General features: G+C 41.9%; 2 protein-coding genes across 3 annotated transcripts in view; one reads left to right on the top strand and one right to left on the bottom strand.

Annotated features, from left to right (window-relative positions):
• LOC125322389 overlaps window positions 1–13,776 on the bottom strand; it is a 41,060-nt gene extending 27,284 nt beyond the window's left edge. The window contains exon 1 of the mRNA XM_048296046.1: window positions 13,159–13,776. Within this exon, the coding sequence (XP_048152003.1) occupies window positions 13,159–13,776 (618 nt within the window). The remainder of the gene's footprint in view (window positions 1–13,158) is intronic.
• The window catches only part of PLCB1 (phospholipase C beta 1), a 341,635-nt gene continuing 328,191 nt past the window's right edge, over window positions 13,495–26,938 (top strand). For both annotated transcript variants that reach the window (XM_048298797.1, XM_048298798.1), the window contains exons 1-2: window positions 13,495–13,884; window positions 24,960–25,037. In XM_048298797.1, the coding sequence (XP_048154754.1) occupies window positions 13,786–13,884; window positions 24,960–25,037 (177 nt within the window). In that variant the 5' untranslated portion in view covers window positions 13,495–13,785. The remainder of the gene's footprint in view (window positions 13,885–24,959; window positions 25,038–26,938) is intronic.

Below are 26,938 nucleotides of genomic sequence, written 5' to 3'. Positions count from 1 at the left end.
TCATATCATTCTGATAAATGCCATTAAACAGAAGCAGCATCTTCTATGGATTAGCCACTGACTAATGTCTCACTATTCCATATGAGCATGGATCCTTGAGAGACATATTCTGCATTTTCAAAGGGATGTCGTAAAAATGACAAAAAAGCAATATCAGTTACCAAATGTTGTTTCAAACTAGGATGGTCATCAATATAGATAGTTTTTCTTTCTATGTTAACCTAAATCTCTAAACTTATGTCATCACAGAAATTGTCCTTTCAATGATTCTGTAACTTTTAGTGTGTGTTCTTCCAAATGTAATAAATGAGTAAAAGATGGGCTAGAACTTGCCTTTATCTCATCCTTGGTCACTGTTTCCCCTTGCATCCAACACAGGATGGAGATTCTCCTTTAGCGTTGCTCTGTTGCTTTGTACCAGTTCATATCATTTGGTTGGGTCTTGGTTTACTCCTAAGTGGCAAATTAATGGTGAAAGATCTAACATATTACAGGAGGAGGACTTGGGGCAAATGCTTGTCCTCTCACCTCTTGCTTTCCTCTCTAAGAAATTCTGAAGGCTGTACATGCAGGCATTTCCTAGACATACTTTTTCCATACATCTTTGCTCTTGCCATCTCACAATCCTGCAAATTGTGGAAACTATTGTCCTGAAAGTAACTGTTCCTTTTGCATGAATTCTATCTCTACAAACACCATTTTTTGTCCTTTCCAAAATACATGTGTCAGGAGTTTGTCATGTGAAGCCACTTGGGGTACAGCCTGATTAAACAGTTAAGAAATCTGTACTGTTAATGGAAACAAGCTCTGGTTATCCATCTTTTCGTTCTCACTTCACACTTCTCCTATGTAAGACTTGTCTGCTGTCAGTCAACAGGCACTTAAAAGTTATCCACAGCAGACTTGTATTAGCTTCTGACTGTGTTTTCCTTAAGGAAGCTTTCAGGAGAAAGTGATTTATGAAAAACACCAAGGCTGAACCTGGAGTAAAGCAAATGTGTTGTAAGTGCAACCTGAAAATAATATATGTTAGAATTACCCTACAAAGACTTTGAGAATAAGCTTGACTGAAATGCAGGTGCCATTGCTAGGAGCCTTATTTCTGAAATACACTAGTAATAATTCCTTTTATATTTTAGGAGTATACTGTAATTAGTAAGGGTCTTTTTCTTTTACTCTGATCTATTTTGCTCGACTAGTTATATGTGTAATACAATAGTTGATGAATATTCATATGTGACTCCTCATAAAGTTCTCTTAAAATCAATACTAAAAGGCTGAAATTGTTTGAGAGGTGGCAATTACTGACTGCAAGGAAATTATTCTCTACTGAACACTTGCAATAAGAATCACTGCCAAAATGCTGCTGATGGAAAGAGTATTAAATAGTGAGTGTAAATCACAAAGCTATTATGGTGGTTTATATGAAATAGTTCACTAATGGATCACAAACCGTGGCAGTTACATTTATAACAAGCGGATTCCTGAATTTAGACAAATAATAGGGTGTTTTATTGCATGAGGGTTTGAAGATCACTATATTCCTTTATTACTGGGTTATTTAACAGTTACTGGTAAGCCAGTGAATTGTCTTCACTGGGTGACTACTCCCTTGCCTTGGACAGTATATTTGACTGTGTTGTTAAATCAGGCACATCCTTGAGACTGAACTCTTGGGGGGCTGATGCAGCAGTGTCAGCTGGATGTATTTTTAGGAATGCACCAGAGCTGTTTGGGCACAGCCAGCCAGAATGGTTTAGGGGGCCTGTGGGGCAGAGCTTCCAAATGCAGCCTCCCATTTATCTGTGGACATCCAAGCAGTTGCTGTGTGCTGTGGTGGGTTAAACTGGTACAGAAGAACATAAAGGTTTCTCTTCCTCACTGATGTGAGGACAGGCACATGGAGGTGTGGGGATGCTACACAGTTTCCTTTAGAGCTTCTGGCAGCATTCCACATGCACTTTGCTTTGTAGCCTCTCTTTGTTCTATGTGGGATTTAGCTGTGTTGGAATGGTTGGCTTTTATATTACAAATGGAGGTGGAATGTGAGTGTATTTTGCAGGCAGTCATATCTTATCCGCAAGGTTGCATACCTGAAATATGAAACCATTTTTGACTCAGATGTGTGACCCAGGTAAAGGAAGCAGAGCTAATCAAGAATGAACAGTAATGCCATGGGAAATGAAATTGCTATATTGCATTTGTGAGCCTAGTGTATCTGGGGAAGTTCATTTGTATGCCATGGCACAGACAAAGCACCCCTGGTTTGCCCCTGTGTCAAACTTAGTTAGCCCTTGAGAGCCTTCATGGATTAAATACTGCAGTAGAACAAATCCATAGAGTGCAGGATGGTAGCACACCCATTTCTGAAAGTCTGCCTTCAGGAAAGGTACAGAAATGTCTGTGTTTATTGCAAACAACTAAACACCTAAGATCAGGGAGTTAGAAAGAAAACATGTCTAAAGACATAAGGGACAGCAACTCCATTAGCTCCACAATGTCTTCAGTAGATACAGTTCCCTTTGATAATGTCATTATTTTTCATGCACAGCTGATCTTGCATCATTTGGCATTAAGGGACACATAATAGCCCTTTAAATATTAAAGAGTATTTTCATATACTGAAACCTGTTGGTGATATTATATATTATGCATAAAGCAACCTTTCCTTTTTCATTCTCTACCTCTAAAGATGTTTTGTACACGTTTCCCCCTCTCAAACTTGAAATGACGGGTTTTTTTCTGAGTAGCTGTAGATATAAAATACCTAGCAGCAAGATGGCTTTTAACTCATTTTTATAGCACTGCAAGGCAGTATCTTCCTAATAGCCTTTTCTCAGACACAGAAATGCTGCCATTAGAGGAGGGCTGTGACTGTCTCTCTTAGAAAGGAGGTTGTCTTTCATAGGGGTTAAGACTCTTCATTAGAGTACATAACTTTATATATTCAAGCAAAAATGAAGTCCTGTCTGTTTTCTAAGCTATGAGATATTTTAAAGAAAAACGTCATGCAGAAAAGCCTCTTGAAGCTAAACTGTTAGAAGCAGTATAGGCCAAACCCAAATAGCTGTTACATGTGGTAGGTGCTACCCAAGCACAAATCTTCCACTTTTGCCAAAATGTCAAGTAACTCCAAATGCATTTCCCGGTTATCTTAACAGGCAGCCTCTCACTCAGACTTTAACTTGATTGGAGAAACAAAAATACCTTTATTTGGGAATACAGGCAAAACTTTCCAAATAAACAGCTGTGCATTGCTAAGATGAAAACACAACCTCCTGGTGACTTAGAGAGGAGCCTGAGAAGTGATAGGTGCAAGCCACAGAGAAGAGGGGGCCATGGCAAAGGGTTAATTGCTGCCTCCTGACAGCCAGGAGGGAGTAAAAGAAGAACTGATGAGTTTTATTTCATTTGGGAAGTGGTGGCTGGTGGTTTCCTAAACTAACAGCCTCATAAGCTGCTCTCAGCTGTGATTTATCTACTGGTCTGTGCTGCAGTCTAGCTGGCTGGTTCTTTAATGGCAGAAATGAGTTTTAAGAGGTTGGCAAAAGCAGCTATAATTGGGCTTGAGGATTTAAGTGTTGCAGAGAGGAAAATAAGTGTTCCTTCTGTTGGAAAGGGATAATGTTGCAAATAGCTTGATTTAGAAAATGAAGAAAAATTTCAGTGAGATGTCTAGTTTGCCAGGAAGAATACTTGTATGTTGTGCTGCAAACAACATTTTTAGTTAAATGTAATTAGGCATGTGTACATGCATAGATGACATACCTTTAACACTTATTTTATCCACGTAAAGGGAAAAAGCCTACCAATTCCTTTTCTCATATCTCAGAAAACTCCACACCCAATGTTCTTGTAAAATAACTAACAACACACTATGCTGAGAAAATACTGTCCCAAAATGCTTACATTCTTCTTACATTCTAAATTCTTACAAAAGATGTGTGCCTGAGAACAGCAGATTTAAAAAAAAAATTGTTCAGCCACCAGCAGTGTCTAGTTTTTTTTGAAATGCTTTTTATTTTAATGGAGGAATAAACTGTATTTGTCATATAATTACACTTTTATCTTTGGTGGACCTAGATGGTATTTAAGGTCCCTTCGAAGCCATTTTATGAATCAGAAACACACAAAAGTAGATGAGAGTACAGAATACTCTGCTTTGCCAGAAACAAACCATGGATCACACTGGAAATCTGCTGCCCAGGCCACTCAGTGCCTGCAGACCAGTGTTTCCTAAAGCTCCTCAAATTCAATGCCCACCCTCCCAGAGAGACAAAAGGCAAATAGCAAATGCAAGTAAAATGTTGCTCAGGCTGGTGCAGTACTGAAGAACAGTGATCTGCCCACCACGTGAGAATGGAAGATTTTAAAGCTCTTCCTGTTGAAATCTCTGGAGATCCATTATATTCCAAAACAGTTCAGGAAGGAAATTAAGGAGACTGGCACCCCTGTGGCATATTGGAAGTCAGCCATTTCCTACGAGTGAGTGATAGGATGTTAGAGCACTGCTGGATTATCCTCCTGGGGATCTGAGCAATTTCTGTAGTCTTGGATCTTTGCAGTTTGTTTTGAACTTGCTAGGTGACTCCAAAGGTTTTCCATGCTCCCACACAATAGCTGGAATTATTCCCCTATATTAACAATCTGGTATTAAAACACTTCTATCACAAAGTGAAATGGTCTTATGCCAAATATTGGGGCATGGGCTGAGGTGTACATGAACTTCCCCAGTGTAGGAAGGCGATGAAAAATTAAATAGGGAGGTTTTGGTGTAGAGACTTCACCCACAGAAGAGACAAGGCCACAGAGCTGATCCTGAGGGCGTGGAACCTGGGGATTGAGTTCCTCACCTTCCCACTTTATGTAAATGAAAGGCCTGACTATTTCTGCTAAATGATCAGAGGGAAACAGTTTTCTACCAGGGAAGCAAACTAGTCCCAGATCAATGCCTGTGTCTCCACTGCCAAAAGTCGCTGTGTTTTTATATTTTTCTACAATAAAGCTGGCAATTTTTAGCAATATTCTATGGTGCAATTACATATTCATTACAGCTTGCAAGATCCTTATCAGGTAATAGCCATGTCCATTTTTTAGGTGAGTGAGGAAAAGCTTTTCACTGATGAACAGTGGTAGAGGAAGGCAAGGAGCTCTGACTCCAAAATGGCTGTTTCACAGACTGTAGAGCCTACCTTTGTGAGGATACAGTCATATGGCAGCATTTTGCATCTCCTGAAAAAAATAGATTCCAATCATTAATTTGCATGTGAAAAGGCCCATGTGAAGGGGCTCTTGAGTTCATATGTCTCATTTCTGTCTGTGAAAATCACCTTTTCTGAACTGATCCTGAAAAGAAATCAGTACCTGCAGCTCAATGGAAAGCAGTGAAGTGCCAAGGAGGATCAGTGCTGTGTGTGATCAGGCACTTGGATTTGAAGCAAGACTGACACTGCTCTGGCTCTGTAGTGATGAGCTCACATTATTGAATTTGTGGTGACTTTGTTTGAAATTCCAAGCTGAAGTCACATTGCTGTTTCCCTTCTATTTTAGGTGGTATTTCTGAACTAGTCTGCAAGGCAGCTATGCTTTAATTTAAATCCTTCTTCAATAATAGCTCCTATTGTGCTGGCTTTGAGATGGTATCAATGACTAGAATTTTGACGGACTTGGCACCAGTATATATTAAACACTAATCATTGATTGATATTTATATAATGCTTCTCACAAGATCCTTTCCCTACACTGCTCTGTTGATTCTTGCTATTGTATCATATCTAAAGCATCTATTTGGGTTTTTTTATCAGTGTTGAGGCATGGAGGAGAACAGAAAAACACTACTTAATTAGGTTTCTTGGAAATGCGGACTTGGGTCTCAGCTTATCTAAGACTTCTTGTAAGATCATGGTCTCTTAGGGTAGTGATAATCCTTGCTCTGAGCATGCTTCCTTTGTGTCACTGAGATGGTAACAAACAGTCCAAACTGCTAAAAATGTGTGTGCAAAAGGAGGCTGCACTCCTGCTTGAATCCCTTGTGTATTACAAGTTTAGTAATCACTTAACATCTTCTTGGCACTGTAAAAGCAAATCATGTCTATTATTCTTTCTTTTCTTAAATGAAAAGATACTTTAATTGGCATCTACATTCAGATTAATTTTGTAAGCAGACAATCTGCTTGTAGATGATCTGAGATTTCACTGTGGTAACACTGGTGGGGGAATGGTAATTCAAATGAGCACCTGTGCCAGGTATTCCTTATGATTGCTGCAAATCTCATTGTGTAGAGAAGTCAAGAGGTGTTTTTTATTATAGCCTGTGATGTTCACTCAGCTTTGTTTTGCTCGTAGTTCTTTAGCTGCTGGCTGCTCTGAAACATGAGGTCTCCTTACAATAATTGCTTTTCCTTATTTGAAATTATATGTCGTGACCTTTTATGTGTTTACAAGACTACTGGGAAAATTAATATTGAAACCTAGATTCATCATCTGCTGTTTCATCAAAACTGTTGCATAATCTCAGAAGAAAGCTAATTGCAAGATAATTTATTATTTGCTTTCAGAGGGCCTTTTTGAACTTGCACCAAAGCCCATGGATTGACTTCAACCCAAGTATGATTGGGCCCTTTCAGTTTGACCTACTAGTCCTTTTCTTCTTACTTTTCCTGGAACAAGAGGACTTTGGGTATTGTGGAGCTGAGTATCTGATATAAAATGTGAGTGAGGCAACCAGCACTTTGGTGATCTTGCAGTGCTATGGAATAGACACAGCAGCTGTTTCTCCCTCTTCTCTTCCTCCTGGCTGTGTTTCACTGATAAATATCAAGATGTAGCCCATGGTGGCCTCATAAAAGGCATTTTTCCTCCCCCATTTAACATCCTCCCTTCCTCTGACAATGTCTCTGTGCTTCCAACAATGTCTCCTGGTTGGGAGGTTGGTAAATGTTGTTTCTGATTGCTCAGCAGGCATCCTGTTAGAGCAGATTGCTTCCCAGACAGCCAAGTGCTGTAGTTAGTGCTTTCCCTTGCCACACAGTGACAGGGCCATCAGCACAGCCATTCCTGAACCTGCATTTGGAGCTTTCTAGCTCTCACCTCAAATCCTATAAAACTGTTAGTTCCTGTTGAATGGTACTCTATTTTTTTTTTTCTGGAGAATGCACTATATATTGGAAAATGCTTATTGTAAATATTAATAAGAGTATAAGTTTGGATAGGCCATAATAGCTTTCAGTTTATTTGGTTCAACTTGATGATTATGGAGGACACTGTCCTTTGTTAGACTGACACTGGAAGTTGGGCTGAGGCAGCTCACAGACTGCAGGAGACTGAGTCCTTTCTTCCATTAGACATGTTATTAGTGACCAGAGTTTTATTCAGATGAGCAATATTAAGAACTGAATTAGATTTAGACCAGCCTCTCTGAAATGTAACTGGGACTTGGGGGGTTTTTTTGCTGTTAAGAGTTAGGATTCATTCCAAGAGATGGGGCTCAAAGACCTACATCACAAGAAAATTGCTCCCAGTTTTAGAAACACAGTTGAAAGCAAGTGTTTTCAGATATGTAAATGGTGTTCTAGTGCTTTGTGAGTAATGTTTTGTCAGTTGTGGAATTCCACCCTTTACAACTGCAGGTTCTGTAAAATAGCCAGAATGGTAATGAAAGTGTGATGGTTCAGGAGAGGGTATTATAAGAATACTTCTGAAATGAGCTTAGAGAGAAGTGGTAGTGGGCAAGGCATAAAGTTTCAAATGAGCTGCTTCAAGGTAAGGTCTACCATCAAAATCTTTTTGGATCAATTCAGGAGTATCAAGAGATAAAACAGCAATTGGGAAATCTAAAAATTTAAAATATGTCAAATTTTCTATGCAAGAAATTCAACACAAATTTTCTCTTTAACTTTTAGCATCTGAAAGTGTTATAAACTCTTTTCTCTAAATGTTCAATGGAAATGAAATACACCCAATGGTGTATAGACCCTTAATTTTCAGAGTACTTAAACCAAGCCCTGGTGATCTCCAGAATCCAGGGTATGTGTATGCTGGGCTCTTTGCCTTTAGCAATGAAATGGGTGAGAGCCATCTAGAAGGACCTGAAAGATGAATTTGTTTGAGTTTAAGGAAAGGGGATTGGGCCAGATCTGGGAACAGAATTCACTTTTTCAGACTCATAATCTCCCATCTTTCTAAAGACAAACCATCCTGCTGACAGCTTTAATATATATCTATATTTTTAATTGTACCAAACTTGTAAGCTAGGCCTAAATGAATTGGCTACCATGGGACATGACTCCACCATGATAATGGGAAATACAGCTGAGAGCTGTTAGTTAAATATTGCTTTGTCATAGCAATTCATGCAAAAGCTTTGTGGGAATTACGGATGGGAATCCAGAGGAAGTGTATGCTGACTCTCATTGTGCATGCTGGGCATATAACTAATATGGAAACATCTTTGTGCCTCTGAAAGATACCATTAGATGTCTAATTTTCAGACACTGCAAGAAAAGCACAAACCAGCATTCTTCTCTTTGCATGAAGCACAGAGGTCCCATTCATGCAGCAGCTACCTCGTCCAGAGCACATAATTTCTGCTCTACAAAAAGGATGGGGATTTTCAAGGCAATTCCTGCTTTGCAGCCCATTTAATATTTCTGTCTTTTAGTTCAACTCACAGCTCAACTTGGATGTAAATTAAAGCAGGTGAGAGAGTCTGCTTTTGAGTTGGTTCTAATCTGCATATACAGCTGGGACAAAAGTTGAGCTAGAAGAGAATAAAAAAAGGCGAAGGTGCATACATTACACTGGGACAAACAAATGCACAGCTTTGAAGTCAGTGGACCCTTGGCAGTTTACCCCACATGTGATTTAACAGACCTGGTAGGCCATGAAATCATTCATAATTAACTTCAACATTCTTAAATGTGTTGTATGTTTTATGGACTGGTTTTAACAATCTGTAAAAAAATACATTATGCTGTAAATTTAACAGGGAAGCAAGAACAGGTTATAGTACATAAAAGGTGACTTAACACTTCCTAGGGAATGCATTAGCTGACTTTTTAACTTGCCATTTTAACTGTTGCAAGTATGGCAATAACTTTGTGTTCTTCTGGTAATAGTTTGGGGGTTTTTTTAGCAGAGGTTAAGTAGGCAGAGTGTCAGGGCTCCCTGGTGGCCTGGGGGACATGAAGAGGGGCCCATGGGATGAAGCCGCATCAGGGAAGGACCTCGCAAACCAGGGCCCATCCCCAGTGAAAGAGCAGGGTAGGAGGGCTCAGGTCTCAGTGAGGGAGGAATTCTTTTAGCAGCATCTTCTGTCCAAACCATCAAGGGTTAATTCTTCCTCATGCAGGGTGTTGTCTGCAGCATTGTGGACTGTTCCTGGTGACATGCAGTTCCACAGGTGCCAGCTGTACATCAAGCCAATCCATCCAGAGTAAAATATGGTCCCAGTTGAGTGTAGCAGTGACCCAGCCACTTCATTTACACAAAGACGCTATTTGTGTCATAATTTCCATCATTGTGCGTTAATCTTTATTCTCCCAGTATTTTGGAGACATTTGTGATTCCGATGTGAGGGGAAAAATTAAAATTATTTCAACAGGAAATGGACTTTTGTATGAGATTCCCCTCCCCTTCCAATTTCTTTCTGTGCAGCAGCTGCTGTTGCCAGGCTGTCTTTGTTGCTATGGTGGTGGTTTGTGTGCCAGAATTTTATATTCACTCTTCAAGAGTCACCTGATTGAGTGGCTGTGTCACATAAGTTATCAGGCTCACTTGTAAAGATAAAAGCTGTATCTGACTGCTGTTCTGTATGTATGACATGTCGTAAAGGGAGCAGATCAAACATAAACAGATTCCAATGGCCTCTGGCCATGAGTTTAGGGAAGAATTAGCAGATTAATTCTCTCAGTAAATGAGTGGCTACTGCATTTGGAAGGTGTCATCTCTTAACACACAAGGCAGCTTCACCACACCTTGTGGCACTGCTGTTGCACTGATCAGGTGTGAGCTTTGCTGTCTGCATGATGTGAAAGGAGCTTTTTATCAGAAGGACTGATCTTTTATCAAGAGATAGGGTCACATTTTCTATATTTCTCTTCTGGAGTTGTTCCATAGAATTTAATGATCCTGCTCCCACTGATAATTGAAGTATAATTTGACCCAATTTAAAATGCAGTTAGGATGATATACTTCTGGTGAAGCTGAGTTTATCTTTAATCCCAAATCCTGCAAACACTATGTTTAACTCTTAGTATGTTCAGTGCACCATTGCAGTGAAGCATTTTCAAGGCTGAGGCGACTGCTTCTTTTCAAAAACTAAAATTACACCAATAAACTCAGGATAGCAAGTGAAATAGAGTTCTCATATATATTTCTCTGAAACCAAATTTAAAATAATAAATTTAGGTTTTGGTGCATTTCTGATATCACTTCATATACAGTGTTTCTGTGTAGCTTTTGCCATGTCTTCATTTGACCTGACTTTGGTCAAAGCCATCTGTTATTTAAATCAGTTATTGCTCCTTTCCTGATTTGTTTACACACATTTCCAGATGTGTATCTAAAACATCGTGTATTCAGTCATTCCTCTGCAAATGAAACATTGGTACCTAAGCCCCTTGTATAAAAAATAATGCTTTATGGGTATATTGCATTCAAATAATGTGTATTATCTATGCAAGGCAATCACTTTACTGTCTAGGCTGAGATTTTTGAACCTAGAGAAATGAAAACATCCTGAAATAGTTCTTGCAGCAACATGAGACCAGCAGGTATCACATCTGATTTGTATGATTTGGAATAACTACCTGAGTAAGTCCATTGCTGAGGTGGTTTTTTTTTTTTTTTTTTTTCCCTAGCACCACATCTTTCCTTCACCCTTGGAATTGAAAGGGGCTGAGAGGAGAAAAAATAGAAGATAAGCATTTAGATGTTTCCTGAGGCTTTGGAGGAAGGTGCCTGGTTCTTCTTTTGCCATGCTTGGTCCAATCATTTAATGACAAGACCTTCATACTCTTTCTGGGTGTAACAATCCCGCTGAGTGTAGATGGTTTCCAGGTCACTGATCCCATGCTTCATAGAAAAGGAACTAGATTGAGACACACACTGAATTTGTTTGCAGTATGTTCTAGGTACCAAGAAATGTGCTCCTTGCTGGAGCAGATGCTAGTTAAGCAATAGCAGTAACACATGAGCCAGCTATCTGGGCTGAAACTAAAATTCCCATTGATTTCACAGAGCCCAGGATTTCAGCACAGGCTGAATCATAAGCACTTTCCAGAGCTGTTGTTTAAAAGGCACAGGCATAATGCCACTTCCTTTTGTGCTGCTTCTTCCTTTTGATGCAAAATCCATTAGATTTCTGCCATATAAAAGGGGTGTTTCTTTTCAGACAAGTACTATCAGATTAAAATAGTCAAATCTGAAAAACCACAAAACTGCTCCAGACAAGACTTCATATCTGTAATGACAGGGACCAGTATCAGAGCCTATCCTAATCCATAGGCCTGCCTCTTCCATGTTCAGATCAATGGTTGCTGGGAGCCTATGGCATCATCAGGAATCCTGAGATATCATAAATTGGGATTTGTTTTTCCCTAGCAAAGACTCTAAATGAGGCCAGGCCAAGTGAAAGTGGATTGTGGATTTGTTGAGAACTGCCACAGAAATGCCACCATCGCTGGCAGGTTTACATTTTCCCAAGATCTGATTTTAGTAGGCTACTGGGAATGCAAGTGCTTAAGGGATCATGAGTAAGTATTGTAGCATCAGTACTCTCTGCTCTTATTTTCTGGGGATTTTAGTATTATTTTCATTCTTCTGCATGCTATATGAAATGAGATGAAAAGGCAGTTGTGAAAATGGTCTTGAAAATCTCTCCCTTTTCCCCCATCATGGAGCAACCCCAGGCATCAGTGCAGCCAAACTCAGAATTGGTTATTGGTTAAGTCATGGCAAATGGCTGGGAATTAAAGCACAGCAGGGAGAAAACAGGCTCTCATCCTGACTGATGCGACACCCATGTTTGCAGGGAAGGTTAATAAGAACAAAAAATAGATCAAATGGGTTGACCTTGAAATGCGTATGCTGCGTGAATGGGCTATTGTAAAGGAGCAGATTCACCTCCCACTAAAGGCAATCAAAAGTTTTTTGTTGAAGGGGAAGAATCTGGAAAAGGACCAGAGGAAAAGCTTTAGCAACTCTTTATAGTGAGAGCAAATCAGCGATCCAATATGCCAGTTTTGTAGCTTTTTAATTAAAGAAACAGAGCCAACATCTCCACTCAGATTGAAGAAAAAATACTTAGTTTGGAGGAATGATATTTCAAAATTGTACTAGGTTAAAAATACATACAAAGACACTTTTTTCTATGTCATTTGCTTTGTCTGTAGCAGAAGTTTGGCCTGCTGCTCCTAAATCCCAAGGGTCAGTTGGAAACCCGTACAGAGAAATTAGAAATCTCATGCGCTGTGTCATCTGATGCTTTATCTCTGTGACTGCACAGGGACTCTATCAGAGAGAAGGTCATTGGCAGAGCACATATAACTCTGTTCTTCAAAAAGATTCCCTTAAAACTTCTGGATTTAGAATTTTGCTGGGTGAGAGGACGTTTTGCCATCTTTATGCCTTTTGAGTTGAGTATACCTAAAACTGACTTAAGGTCCCATGCCTTTGTTCTGAGGAAGCCTCTTCATCTTAAAAAGCTGTGGTAAAGCAATTTCTGTGTATTTAAAGCATGAAGCTTTGATGGGAATTGTTTGTGCCACTCTTTCAATTAAAAGTTGTTCCTCTTTTGGCATCACTGTGCAGGCTCAGTGCTGTCCCTCTGCTCTGCTTTTGCCATAACTACTCCCTCAAAACTAAAACTAAAAGATAAGAAGTTGCATTCAACATGAGGGAGAACTTCTAATGTTGAAGGTGGCAGAGCACTGGAACGGCTGCCCTAGAGTTTCCCTCTCTAGAGACATCCCAAACCCACCTGGATGCGTTCCTGTGTCACTCCAGCTGACCCTGCCTTGGCAGGGATGTGGGACTGGATGATCTCCAGAGGTCCCTTCCAGCCCCAACCATTGTGTGATTCTGTGCTTACCCCCTTTGCAGCCCGAGAGACCTCTCCTGGTCGCGTCTCTCAGTGGGACGAGACGCGTGGACACTCACCCTCGCTCCCTTGGCGGGCATTTCGGTGCGGTACCGGAGCCCCACGCGTGCTTCCCGCGGAGGGAGACGGATCTCCCATTCCCAGCGTCTCTCTGCCGTCCTTCTGTCTTCCGGAGGAGCCGAGGCGGCTGCACGGGGCTTCGCTCCGCGGAAGGCAAGTGCCGGGCGGCGGTGGCCAGGAGCAGCGGGCGGCGGTGGCCGGGCGGTGGCGGTGGCCGGGAGGTGGCGCCGCGGCGCCGCCGGCGCTGCCCTGGGCGCGGGGGAACCTCGGGGGCCGAGCCTGGCGGGGCGGGAGGAGGAGCGGCGAGGAGGGAGGGAGGGGAGCGGAGCGGGCAGCGCCGCGGCTCCGTGCCCTGCGTGCGTGTGTGTGAGAGGAGCGGGCGGGCCGGCGGTATATAGAGGATGTGCCGCCGCATGGCTCGCCCCGGCCGCTGCCGCGCCAGCTCCTTGGGCCAGCGCCAGTGAAGCCTCTCGCCCTCGCCGCTTGGGCAGCTGCCTCCTTGCCCGCTTCAGGCGCCTCTGCCGGCCTCTCTCCCGGGTTTCCGGCGCCCCGGAGTCCCTCCTGCAGCGGCCGCTTCCCGCGGCTCCTCCGCGCCGGGGCAGAGCGAGCGCGTCCATGCGGTGCAGATGGCCGGGGCACAGCCAGGGGTGCACGCTCTGCAGCTCAAGCCCGTCTGCGTCTCCGAAACCCTCAAGAAAGGCGTCAAATTCGTCAAGTGGGACGATGTGAGTAGCCCCCGCTTCCCCCGGCAGGGGCACGGTGGGGTTACGGATCGATCGGGTGGGAGGGCTCCGGGCCTTGCCCTGCTCGGTGCGGAGGGCAGGTGCGGGGCGGCGGGGGTGGCGACAGATGTGTCCCCGCCGTGTGCTGCCCGAGCCGAGCGGCGGTGTTGAACCGGCGGCCGTATGCCGGGCAAACTTTCTCCGAGGGCTCTCCTGTCTAATTGCGCTTGGCCGGTGCGAAGTGTGTTGAGCTGGCTCCTTTCGCGAGCGTCTTCTCCCGCCTCCCGTGTTTTACTGTGCGTGTTGCCACCTCTGTAACATAGTTGTTTCAACCTGTTCTCTCGTTCTATCTGCCATCTCCTCCTCCCAGCCTCTCCTTTTCCTTCTGGCTCCTGCTCCTCTCGCTGTCTCTCGTTTTGGTGGGGTTGTCAAGCCCTGGATATGTTCTCCCAGGGCTTACAGTTAGGATACCCTTGGTCATCTTACTTCCTCTGCAGAAGACACTCTTCTTTCTTGGCTAATTCGGGCATGAGACTTGCCTCAACATCTCATCTGCTTTCCCTTACTACTTGCTGCTTCCCAGCCCTTTACACTTGTATTGCCTCACATAGCAAAGGAGTGCGGTTTCCACCTCACCTTTGGTAGAGCAACTGTTCGGTAGCTGGGATTTCTTTCTTGGCATGCTGGCTATGCCCGGGACAGTTTGAGAGGAAAGGGAAGCTAAACAGAAGAGTTGCCTTTTTCAAAGCCTGCTGTGCTGCAGAGAAGGAAAGCAGGATGAGTCCTCTGCTAGCTTTTGCTCCGGCAGTACAACACTGGGTGTTGGTGTCTCAGTTGTGTGTGGAGGAGCAGGTGCCCCAAAGAGTATGTCTGTGCGTGGTGTCTGGAGGCAGAGAGGCATCGTGACACTTGGGCTGTGGTAGAGAAATGGTTGGGAAAGAAGGCAGGCAGTCTGAATATCAGCAGAATTGTTGAGAATGACTTGTTTTCAGAGCTGTTGTGTTTTTGCTGTGAGCTTGGCTGTTAAAGACATCCACAGCAACAACTGGAGGGACGGCAGGGAGGGAGAAGGAGCAGTTCATGTGTAACCACTGTTCTTGGCTTATGTCTCTCTTTTGCCGTTGCTTTCAGCCTGTCCAGCAGCCAAATGTGTGAGCCTGACCCCTGTAAACCTGCGATAAACACTCTCAAGGAGAGAGAGAACATCAGAAACCAAACAGCTTGTGGTGTGAAGTTTTATTTACAGTAATAAGCTTACACATATTTTTAATAGGCTTGGCAAACTGACCTTGTCCGCAGTACCAAACAGTGGCTTGATACATGTTATTTATGTTCAGGAACTAGGCTTGAATGACTTCCCTGAGAAAATGCTTTCTTTTGGTTGACATTTTCCTTAGGATAGGAAAAGGCAGCCTTGTCATTGCAGTTATTGTTTTATTTTGGTAAGCTACCAAGGAGTTTCCGTGTGTATACGCAGAGGTCAAGTTAATGATGATTTAAGTCTCCAGACTGAAAGTCCAAGCCATCAGGCAACAGTTTAAAATTATTAGTTTGACTGCTATTTCCCAAATAATAATCATATAGATAGAATTAGAAGATGAAGAGGTGTTCTCTATGCACAGCAGATGTTCACTGGATAACCTGTCTGCTATAGGCTAGTTGGTAAAAAGATTGTATACCTAAAGTCTGCAGTAATAAAACAGACGTGCATTTTAGGTTAAAGGTGTTACTCAGCAGGCCACAGGTGTTACCTGGACTGTGTGACTGAGATGAGTCCTGTCGTGTTTGAGTGCTTTGTTGGCAGCCTTGTGAAAGTTGATGCCTATTTAGCCCCACTGTGATGAAGAACTTTAGCATTAACTCATTGTTGACTGTGCATTGTGTGTGTCTGCACATTTCCCACACCTCAGCTCTCCTGTCTTGCCTATAATGTTCTCAGCAGTGGAAGCCCCACAAAATCCAAGGTTTCAAGGGAAGTGAGTCTCTCCTTTGCCACTCTGGCTGTATATAGGCATTCAGACAAATGCATGTTCAGTGACTTTGAAAAGCATTTGCCATTGAGTAGCCATTAACCACTTCAGAGTCTTAGTTTTCTGTGAAATTAATCTGCTGGAGAGCTTTTAAAAAGGATGTTGCTGAATATGAACCTCTGTGGTCTCTCATGTAAACAGGCATGCACAAACTCGCTAGCGAAACAATAGGCTCTAATAAGAAGTAGTAAACTACAACATGTAACAGTAAAACACAATTGACCATAATGAGCACTTTGGCTCTGCTGTGCTACCAGGGCTCTTCAGAAAAGCCAGGCTCATGTGCTGATGTTTATTATGCGCTATTTCTTCTCATGTTGTGTGAGAGTGGGAGTTCAGTTCTTCCACATTGCCTGTGCACTGGGGCAGCCTCTGTCCTCTCCTTGTTGGTCCCTTCCATTTTGTGTTGCAGTTTAAATATGGTCCTACTGACTTTTGTTTGCATTTTGTGAAGCAGAAGTGGTTGTTGTGACTTTTTATGACTTGTACCAAGTTTCAGCCCAAAGCAAAATTTTTCTAGCTGAGCTTTAAACCACAGAGAATTTTAAATGGGAATGCTGGAAGCATTTAAACCAGAGCCTGAGAGGCGTTTGAGGAATTTCATGTTGTGTAGAGTAACGTTTGTTACAGAAAGTATTTGCCAGCTTTGAGAAGGAGACTATCACAAGGTGGGCAGAGCAGTCTGACAAAAGCTGTGGTGATACAGACTTGAAAACCAGTCCATGCATGGACTTCCCATCCTGAGGCTCTTGTAGCTCTGTACCTGATCAGCAACTGATGTGCTAATAGCAGATGTGGTACAGACAATTCACATGGACCCTCTCTCTGAGGAACAGCACTGACATCTGCTGTGTGTCACCCGTGAGCCTCATCCAGTGCCTGCTGCCCCTGCACTTGGGGATGATCCAGCTGGAAAGAGAAATGCGGTGCCTGAGCTTGGGGAAGTGGAGAGGAGGAGGTCACATCAGCTACTCCAGATCACATACAGGCAGGTGGAATTCTTGGAATTCCATTTCCTCTGCAGACCATCTTCAGTTTCTAAACTGAAGAAGCATTAAGAATCAATTAAGAAGTTTTGGCTTTGCAAGACGAGTCACTCTTTTGTGCCTTTGGATTGGATGTAATACTGCTCCCACCATCCAATGCCTAATAGCCTGTTCACAAATTCCATCTGGGATCAGGGTGTAAAGCACTAAAGTCAGAGATTATTGTTGTCCCGTAACTTATGTTTTGTTTTATTCTGTAAGAGTATTACAGGTCAGAAAGCAAATATTAGAATGATATGTTGCTCTTGATGTGTAGTTTTGGATTCACAAGGCACTGAGCAGAAGCAGAAGTAGCTGCTCTTAGAATCTGTGAAAGATAAATGTGGCTGGTTGCTTAGGTCTTTTTTTGTGGCTGTATCCATGTGTGTGCCTGGTTTCAGATGGTGGTTGGCAGAGCACTGGCTTCCTCAAGTTGTTTCTTGAGTTGAACCTCTATAGCTACTTCTCCTCGACTGCTGGGAGAGACTGAGTCTTCTGGCTGCTGTCTGGCTTTGAACAGCTGTGCTCTCGTACTCCTAGACAGAAGTGAGAGAGAGGGAAGGCTTGGGAAGAGCTGGCTTGATTCCCTCTGCTGTGGTGGTACCCAGGTGATAGCAGCTCTTCCTGGTGGGAATTTTAAAGCAGTTTAATAAAAAAAAAGGATGTAATTAATTCCAAAGGTGAAGCCTTTTTTGGTAGGGGGTTAAGCTTAATGTAGCAGAACGTGTTTCTAGGCTGAGAAGGGGAATGAAACCTGAGTATAAAGAGCAACTTCTCCCAGGAATTATCTCTTTTAAGGGCTGAAATCTGCCCTGGCTGATTTCTTTGTTTTTGTCTGGCCTGTAGTGGGAACAAGATAGACATAACTGAGTCTTTAAGTAGCTCAACAGCCAGAGCACAGCTGAGCTGATATTTTCTGAGAGCTGTAATTGGCACACCGTAACAAGTTAATATGGTGGCGTATGTTCACAAATAGGTTTGTTTTCATTTCTTGCTTAAAGGCTTTCTTATCTTCCCTAGTGATAATATGTACTATGCATAAAGATTTTGACTGATCTCTCTGTGGCTCACACTATTTACTTTCACTTTTAAGTTAACTATATTGCTAAGGTGAATTCTACCTAAATTGAGGGTCAGGATTCCAATTTTCTAGCCATGTTTTTTTTTTTTTTTCCTAAGCATTGGATTAATGCAGCAAACAAACCTCCTGATAGGTAGCATTGCTTAGTGGCTACAGCACTTCCCCAAGTGAGCAGCAAAAACAAACTCAGGTCTTTTAATTTTTCTTTGAATGACTTTCTCTTAGAGCACTTTGTCTTAAAGCATTTTTGAGCTCAGAGTGAATGCTTTGGAAATCTGCAGGCTGCTTTGTTTAGAATTCTTTTAAAGAAGATTATCAAGAGTATCCCCTTTGACCTTACAAGTAGATGTAACAGAGTATCTTTATTACGGATGAGCTGAGATGAAACAAATAAACAACTTGGATTTTTTCAGAAGTTATTTTAAGTAACTTTTCCCCCCCTGCCTTTTTTGTTTGTTTTTAAGCTGTGCACAAGCCTGCCACTCCAGTACATTAGTGAGGACATGAAAAATGAGCAACTGTTGTTCTGTGTGTATAAAACTAAAACAATAAGCTGAAGAGTTTATTTTTTTGTGAACACTTTCAGTTTGGAGGGAAGAGGTCAAGTCCGACGTTCTAGAGTTTTTGTTGTTTCTTCTTTGTTGCTAATCTTTATGTAGTAAACAAGTATCAGCTCTGGGCTATTTAAAAGTATTTTATTTGAATAAGTTGTGGTTTTGGTCTTTTGCAACATAGGAGACTGAGTTTACCATTTTAAAGAGTTAATATTTAGTAAATGGGAAAGCCTGAACTTGGTTAACTCCATTGGAAAGCTCTTTATAACTTAAAGGGGGGGGGGGGGGGGGGCAGGAATAAGATTTGGATCTGCTGCAGATGGGTTAGATGCCTGCCTGGGAAGCTCTGATGTTTAAGTCATAGATGACATCTCTGTTAGTGTAGTTTTGGAGCCCTTTGGAGTGTTGGTGGGTACCTGGGAAAGTCAAAACCAGAAAAGAACTCCTAAATAAAAGAGCATTCTTTGGGAAAGGGAAGTTTGACTGTGAATTTGGGTTGTGCACTTTCTTCGCTTTAGTGTTTGAATGCTCAAGACTTTATTTTTAATGAAAGCTGTATTGAAATAGTTAACACACAGTTAACTACTCACTGTGGAGTCTTTTATCTATTATAAAGTAACTGCTTCATAAGCACTTTTCAATTTATTTTCACAAGGCCCATCTTTTGTTGTGAATTTTGACTGCAGCTGTTTCTAAGAAGCATCATCATTATCTATATGTGATTTATTAAATGACAGAATGCTTCCAATTGTACTGTTTTTGGTCTTTTTTTTTGGACCTGCATTAAAAATCTGCTAATTTTTAATCTGATTAGATAAATTGGACCTAGTTTTCAGCCTGCAGAACCATAGAGTCAGATGTTCAGAATGCTTCCCCAGTGACTTAAGATGAGTTTGGGCTCAGCATCTCTGAAAATTAGAAAATGAGATGTGGAAATATAATTCCAATGTTCTCTCAAAATCAGAATGCAGCATTTATGCTGATGAGCAGACTGGTTTAAATGATTTTCGCAGCATCACACAAGAACTTTTTGGCCAAGATAAAAATCTTCCTGGCTGTCATTTGGCTGCTTTTGCTCTGAAGTTCTCCCTTTGTTCTGTCTTTCTTGACTGTTTAGCTTGCCACATTTAAGGACTCAGGCAGTAAGAAGATCCTCAGCTTGAGTGTGAGGACATCCTGAGAAATGGGTTGGGGTAGGACAGACTTCAGAGAAACAAATCCCACTCAAGGTAGATCTTTGAAACTTGCAGTCTTTGATCAGCAGGATGATGACTTCTGTTCTGTGGTGCCATCACCAAAATTTCTTCAGGGTTTAGCCACTCTGATAGTGAAGGATATCTTCCTGCATGTTCCTGTTGAACAAGTGGAATTTCATTTTACAGTTCTGTAAGATCAATTCAGTTTTGATTTTTTTGGTCCTTCCAGCCTCCAGCATTCATTTCACCTTCCCCAATGCTTTCTTCTTGCAACCTGTTAACTTATGTGGCAGATCTGGTTCCCCTGCCCTCAGTAAAATTCTTTGCCCTTCCAGATTATTTCAGGGGGTCACTGCAAATGGGATGAGAACTTTCTCCCTTTCACTTATAGTTCAGCTGTCAGCCTGAAGAAGTTCATAGTTCTGATTGTTTGGGTAATCCTGTTTAGTTCCAGTCTGAGTACACTCAGTGTATTATGGAATTTACAGCTAATGTGTCTGCTGACCCTGTGGAAACTGCTATCCCTTCTCCTTTACTCCTTCTCTGCTTCCCTCAGGCCTGGAATCCACCTGATTTGTGGGGTGGCAAGATAGCTCTTTTTAGGGACTGTCCCCACATCTTACACCATTGTTCAACCAGAGTTCAAGCCCTTTTGCCAAAGTGAAAGAAATGCTCAAGAATATTTTGCCTCTGCCAGAAAGAGTCCATATTTCTTAGCTTTGTGTTTCAAAGCATTTTGGCAGAAATTTTCCAGAAGGTTCAAGCAAGTGAAATAATGATGTGTAAAAGTTTTCAGGTTATATTTGGAGATGTTCAGTGTCTCTGAAAATCCGAGGTGAACCAAGGAAAGAACAGTCAGCCTTAATAAGGCAGTGTCATGAGCCCCAACTGTCAGAAGAGCTGAGGACAGAGGCTGCTCTGCTTTTCTTTTAAAAATCTTTTGATGTGAATTTTGACTGCAGCTGTTTCTAAGCAGCATCATCATTATCGATATGTGGTTTATTAAAACACAAACTTATCTGGCTCATGGTTGAGTAAAAGGCTCCATCTCTTGTGCACAGCCAGGTCATGGTGGTGCTCTGATATATCAAGTCAGAAAGGAGCTAAACCAAAGTTTTCACCCTCTTCACTGATTTTCTTTGTTTGATCATCTTTATGGGTCAGTAGTAATGAAATGGAGGTGGCACTTTTTGCTCACTGATGTTAGGTGTAGTCTGAGGGACCCACTCTTAAAATCAGACCTTGAAGTAATTATCTGGCTGTCATTTAATTATGGACTTGTCCATTGGTCCTCTGTGCTTGTGTTCTGCTGTGCCTGGCTGGTAAGGATCCCAAAGTTCCTTGTGGCCCTTTCTGGGCATAAAGTTGAAGCCTCTTTGTTTAAAAGTATAAACCAGAGAATATTGCTAATGCAGGATCTGAGGTTGGACAGCCAATTAAGAGGCAACTTAATGGAATAAGTATAGAACAGCCACATTACTCATTTGAGGCTGTGATATTGGAGGAAAGTAGAGAATTGGCCTGAAGTCAGCAAATAAAAAAGTGGAGGACTTTTAAAGGTGAAATTAAAAGCCCTTCAAGAAAATTATTCACTTAAGCTGAGACTGGTATGATACACAGCACACCAGGACTGTCAGGTTAGGGCCACTCTTTCTTTCAAGGAATTTGCAGAAGGAATCTCTTGGAAACCAAGCTGCTGCTTGGCATGAGCATCCACAGTGGCATTTAAAGAGTCTGACAACCCCCAGTCATTTGCATGATTGACTGGGATGCTCTCCTTTTTTTTTTTTCTTCTATCCCTTCTGGTCACAGCTGATTTTTGCTTTGGTCATCTCCTCCTGTACCTGTTTTGTCTGCTTGGAATAGCCCCAAGAATCTGGCCTGCTGCTCAAAGGGCTGCTTACTTTGTTGATATCCAGAGGAATGGGTATAGGATATAGGCTGTACTCCTACTACACATTTAAATGTGTTAATTTCCAAACCCTTCAGCTTTAGAGATGGGCAACGCATTTTTTTTCCATTTTATTCTCACTTTTGGATCTGAATGGGTTAGAGGCGATACAAAGGTCTGCTCCTGATTTGTTTGTCCTTGAAGTTTCGGGTCTTTTCTTTACTCCTTCTCTACTGTCTCCTGTCCATAACCCTCTTCTTCAGAGTTGTGTGTAGTTGGTCAGTCTGTTCAGGAGAGTTACGAGGTCAGCTCTTTGGGTGAGGAAGCTGAATTAATGGACTTCAGGATACTCATAAATGACTGCAGGTGTGTATTATGGGTCATAAACCACAGCTATTCCCTTATAGTACAATAATGTTTGTAAATAAATGCACCAGACGATTGTTGGTTGAAGCAAATTTCTGTTTCAGAGCCTTGAACTGCTGCTTTTCTTGAATGCATATTCCAAAAAAGGTTTTTCAGGTGTCTTTTTGATTGTTTCCTGCCTTTGCAAGCCCTGACTGCAGAGTAGTATAAAAGCAAGAGACCTGTTCCAGGTGACCAAGGACTCTGCTTTACTCTGGAGTAGGGGGAAGGACTTGCGGAGCTGACTCAGAAAGTTTCTTTCTATTCCTCCACACCCAGAACGGAGTGTGGCATTTGTCAGGGATCTACAAGAGTGATAATTATCTTGTAGGACACAAAGCATTATGCATGTGGCTTTTATTGCTGCTGCTGACTGCGTGGAAGAGTTCCTGAGACACGTGTTGCACAAATACATGTACAAAGTTATTCTCAGATCCTGTGACAGTGTGGGGTTCTCGTGTTCATCCGCACATTAATTGTGCTGTGCCTAATGTTAGAGTAGTACAGTTAATTAAAAAACCAAACCCAACCAAACAAAAAGCCTAACACAACCAAACAGCTTTCTGGAGCAGAGATTCCCAGACTAAGACTCATCCTGTCATGATAAAGTTTCCTTTATGCCACCTCATCCTCTGCTTTCTTGAGTCTGATTTTAATCAACATTTTACAACCCACATCTACAAAAGTATTACTCTGATAGCTGTATGTCATCAAACACATGTTGGTTTGAAGCAACTGATTTGAAATGATTAACCAGCAAAATTAGCTAATCCTAAAGCATAATTGCTTTGTGTCTGTTTCCCATCACTTCCTTCTCTTTCCCCCTGAAGTTGCTTATATCTCTTCCAAAGGTAGAAGGACACTTATTCTTCACCTTTCCTCATTTTGTATTTTCACACACAGGCTGCGTATGACACAATGAAATAAGCTAAGAAAGGAGAGTTTTATTTCCAAAACAGGGATTTTTCCTGTTTTTGAATGGTGGAGGTCTAAGAGCCCTTTTGTAGGTGCTTGTGGATACAGATTGATTTCTTCAGGACCTGATATATTTTAAAACCAAATTTGCATGTTGTATCACAGAACCCAACGTTCAGGTGTCCAGGATGCTAGAAACTATAGAGAAATGAGAGGAAAATAGATTCTACAAATTCTACATGTCTGTTCTCTCAGGGAAGGGCGGTGTTTTAATGAAGGGTCAGTGGTGCTTTATGACAGCTCTGAGCCCACCTGGGACATTTCCATGGCACTGGCACAGCCACACTTCCCAGCCTCTGAAAACTCCTGTGACACCCTTTGGGTGTCAGTGCACCTGTGGACAGATCCAAAGCCTGGATCTTCCAGTTACAAAAAGGCCTTCTACACTCATTAAAGGGTTTGATCTTGTATTTTCTCTTCGTTTAGAACTTGCCCTTCAGTATGTATTTCTCTTGTGCTGAGATAAAAATATGCTTGATGGCATTTTATTCTTTCACCTTGTTCTGCTGTAGGCTCCTGGCTGGTGCAGGGCCTGTCACTGAGCTGCTTTGGGTCTCATTTTTTTCCTAGCTGTGAACTGGGAGCAGTTCAGCTTCCCTATTTCAGGAATGCCAATTGCTGGGAGTGCTGTGTCACAAAGGATTGTACTGATGACATATGGACAAGTGTACTTGCATCAGAAATGACACTTAGAGAAGTTAAGTTTTATTTATTTACAATAGTGTCACTTCCATCAACTTTCCTTGCACTTAAACTCCGCACTTAAATATGTTTGATTTAAATTTGAACCTATTACAGCCCATTTTTTTTCCTCCAAGCAATATAGACTGACCTCACACATTACTGCTTTGGAAAGAGGTGAAAGCTAAAGCTGTAAAATACCTTTAGCACTTCAACAGCAATATAAATCCTTTCTGAGGAAAAGCTGTTTAGCCTGGGTTTCTGGGGAGCTGAGGCTTAGGCAATTTTTCTGTCCCCTTGTCTTTTTCCCTTCTGTGCCTCTTCCATAACTTCTAAATTGAGTTTGGAAAATGGGTAGAGGTCTTGAGACAGCAGTGTCTTTACAGATGTCATGAAAAATAGAAGAGAAAGAGAGGAGAAATCCTATTTAGGAGCAGGCTGTGCTGGTGTCAGTTATTGTTAGGCACCAGGGAATCCTGATGGGGAGAGATGTGATGAACTCCCACCTGCAGAAAAGGCTTGGGTTAGAGCTTGTGTCTCCAGAGTCAGGAACTGCTGTCAGTCAGAAGACATGAATTTGTAGGTAACAAGGCTGCCTTACTCAGTGTACTAAGAAATGTGCCTGGTTTTAAGTGACTTTGAGCTATGGATGTTACCAGACTAGACAGGTTTTCAACCAATTTGAAAGTGAGGTGGAATATAGACATATTCCCATTACTAAAATTTTCATGGTTTGATTATTAAAAAAGTTAAATTCTAATGGAAAGTTACCGACGAAAGTCTTAATGTAAAGAATGCTATTCCTTGTTTTCTAGGCAAATTCAGCCTTTGTAAAAGTAAATTTTATAGGTATTTAGCTCATGTTGATACCTGAAATTGAAGTCAGGTTAAGGTAGGCAGCGGACTCCTGCTAACTATAATGCTTTACTGTGTGGGCTCTAGTTTGACATTCAGGGTGTTATGCCTAACTTCATCTACTTCCAGCTCCTCTGGATTAACTCCACATGTTGTCAGGTCTGGAGTTATTTGGTGCTGTCCCCACAGTAATGGAAATACGTTATGTCAGAAAAATGGAGATGAGGCAGGTGATACTAAATTCTTTTAGTGACATGTTGCTAGTGATACCTTCAGGGTAATTTCTAGATGTTGCAATTCATTAACACGGATGGCAAAGCAGCTTGTGCATAATTATGTGTTCTGTGTGCTGACCTGGATTTTTTGTTTGTTGTTTCTCTGCCAGGACTCCACTGTTGTGACTCCAATTATCCTCAGAACAGACCCACAGGGATTTTTCTTCTACTGGACAGATCAAAACAAGGTAAGAGAAAAGCTTCCAGCTCCAGAATGGTTCTTTCTTTGTGGTGTGACATGCAGTCTTGGCACAGCAGACAAGCATTTTATCAGCATATCTTCCTCTGCTCTTCTAGAGAGCAAAGGCAACAGGCCTGTGGCTCATCCCTGGTGTGCAAATCTTGGTGAGATGGGTGGAAGATTTGGTAAATTCCAGCCATGTTAATGCTGTGATGCCCAGTGAGGTGTATACTTGTCCTGGCAAGGACAGGAAGGATCCATTTGGGATGCTCTTGTGGTTCATAGTTGGCTTGTGGTTTCTCTTGCTTTCCACAAGAGGATTTTGTCTGTGGTGCATGACAGGCCCAGAATTCCTGGAGGCCATAGCTCCCTTTGAATTCTTCCTCCTTAATATCCACGTGCTCCCTGGCCATGCCTGGTGGGCCACGTCACCAAGTTCTTACTAATCCTCACTGGACACTTTCAAAAACATTCTGGTGTGCTGAGCTCACTGCCGTGGCTGGGGAGCAGTTGGGAAAGCTCATGGCCTGATTCATCGCTGCTGTGCTCCAATTCCACATCCACGTCACCCCTCAGAACCACCGCTGTCGTGTTCCCAGCTGTTGGAGGCTGGAAACTCAAGGAAACACAGGGAAAGAGGTCAGCACCCTGAGCACTTGGATGCAGTTTGTTTCATAGACAGATTTATAATAGAGAATTAGTGTTGCAGTCATGATAGTAAAACACTGCATCGAAACTAGGAATTGAACCAGTTTCTGTTTTCATACAGATGAATTTTCAAGTACTTATCAAGTAAGTGCTTGTACTGGCTCCCTGTTGAAAATAGTGTTGAAGTTGGTAGTGCTTGAGCTTTGGCCTTGTATGAGAATCTGCCAGAAAGACTAAATGTGTGCTTGTGGTATTCTGGCTGCAGAAACCTGGTTTACCAGTTGTGTAGCTGTTTTTCAGGAGTTCCTGTTGATTTTATGTTTAGATACTGGGGCAAAAATAGCTTGAGGAGATAGCAGACATGAAATGTGCAGGCTGAAGAGGCAATTTGCTATTACGTTAGATCGTGTTTATCTTCCTATGTTTGCTTTTGAGAGGAGATGGAGCACAGTTTTGAGTGAGTATATTTGGAAATCATATTGTGGAGTTTATAATGAAAATCTTGTCTTTGCTTGTGCTTGTACAAGGTTGTGGTGGGTAATAGTGAGTTCATCTGTTGACAGTGCAGAGTTGTTTTAAATTACTGCCCAGAGCAGCCAAGTGAGTGCCCTCAGAAGCTGAAGGCTGTGACTGATTTACACTGACCCAGTGGCTGTGCCAGGATGCAGTGCAGCCTTTTGGCTTGTTCCTTCCCTTGCATAAACTAATTGTATAAGCTAAAAAATAATGATGAACTCTGTAAGAATAAGTGGAAACCCAGAGTTGATTGGAGAGTTTATTTCACTTTTAATATGTTTGGCACTAAGACCTCCTTCAGTTTCCTACTGTTGTCTGTAAAAACAATGTCTTGAAGCAATTCTGTGAAGAATAGCTATTTATAGAATTGTTGTTCTCATATTCATGAAGAAATGTATATATAATGCTCAGAGCATTTTTTTTTAAAGGTTGGGTATTTATGCAAGAAGTTTAAGTGTTAGTTTGATTTTTAAACTTGCAAATCAAGACTCTGTAAAGAACAAGAGGGATTTTTCTGGTTAATAATTCATGACAACTAGGTGAAGCTTGTTTCTAAACACCATCCTAGCAGTGCCTACTTAAAGAAAGTAAATGTATATCTGCTGGGGTGCTGATAGTGCAAGGACTGGGAAGGAAATGCCATTTTCTGCTTTTACAGAGTATTTGGGTTCATGTTTATCGTGAAATTGCAAATACATGGAAAAAGGAGGTTATATAGGAGATTCTCTTTAATATCCTTCTCTT

Source organism: Corvus hawaiiensis, chromosome 3, assembly GCF_020740725.1.
Source record: "Corvus hawaiiensis isolate bCorHaw1 chromosome 3, bCorHaw1.pri.cur, whole genome shotgun sequence".
NCBI lineage: Eukaryota > Metazoa > Chordata > Aves > Passeriformes > Corvidae > Corvus > Corvus hawaiiensis.
Note: the sequence above shows the minus strand (reverse complement) of the source record. Positions and strands in the feature narration are given on the sequence as shown.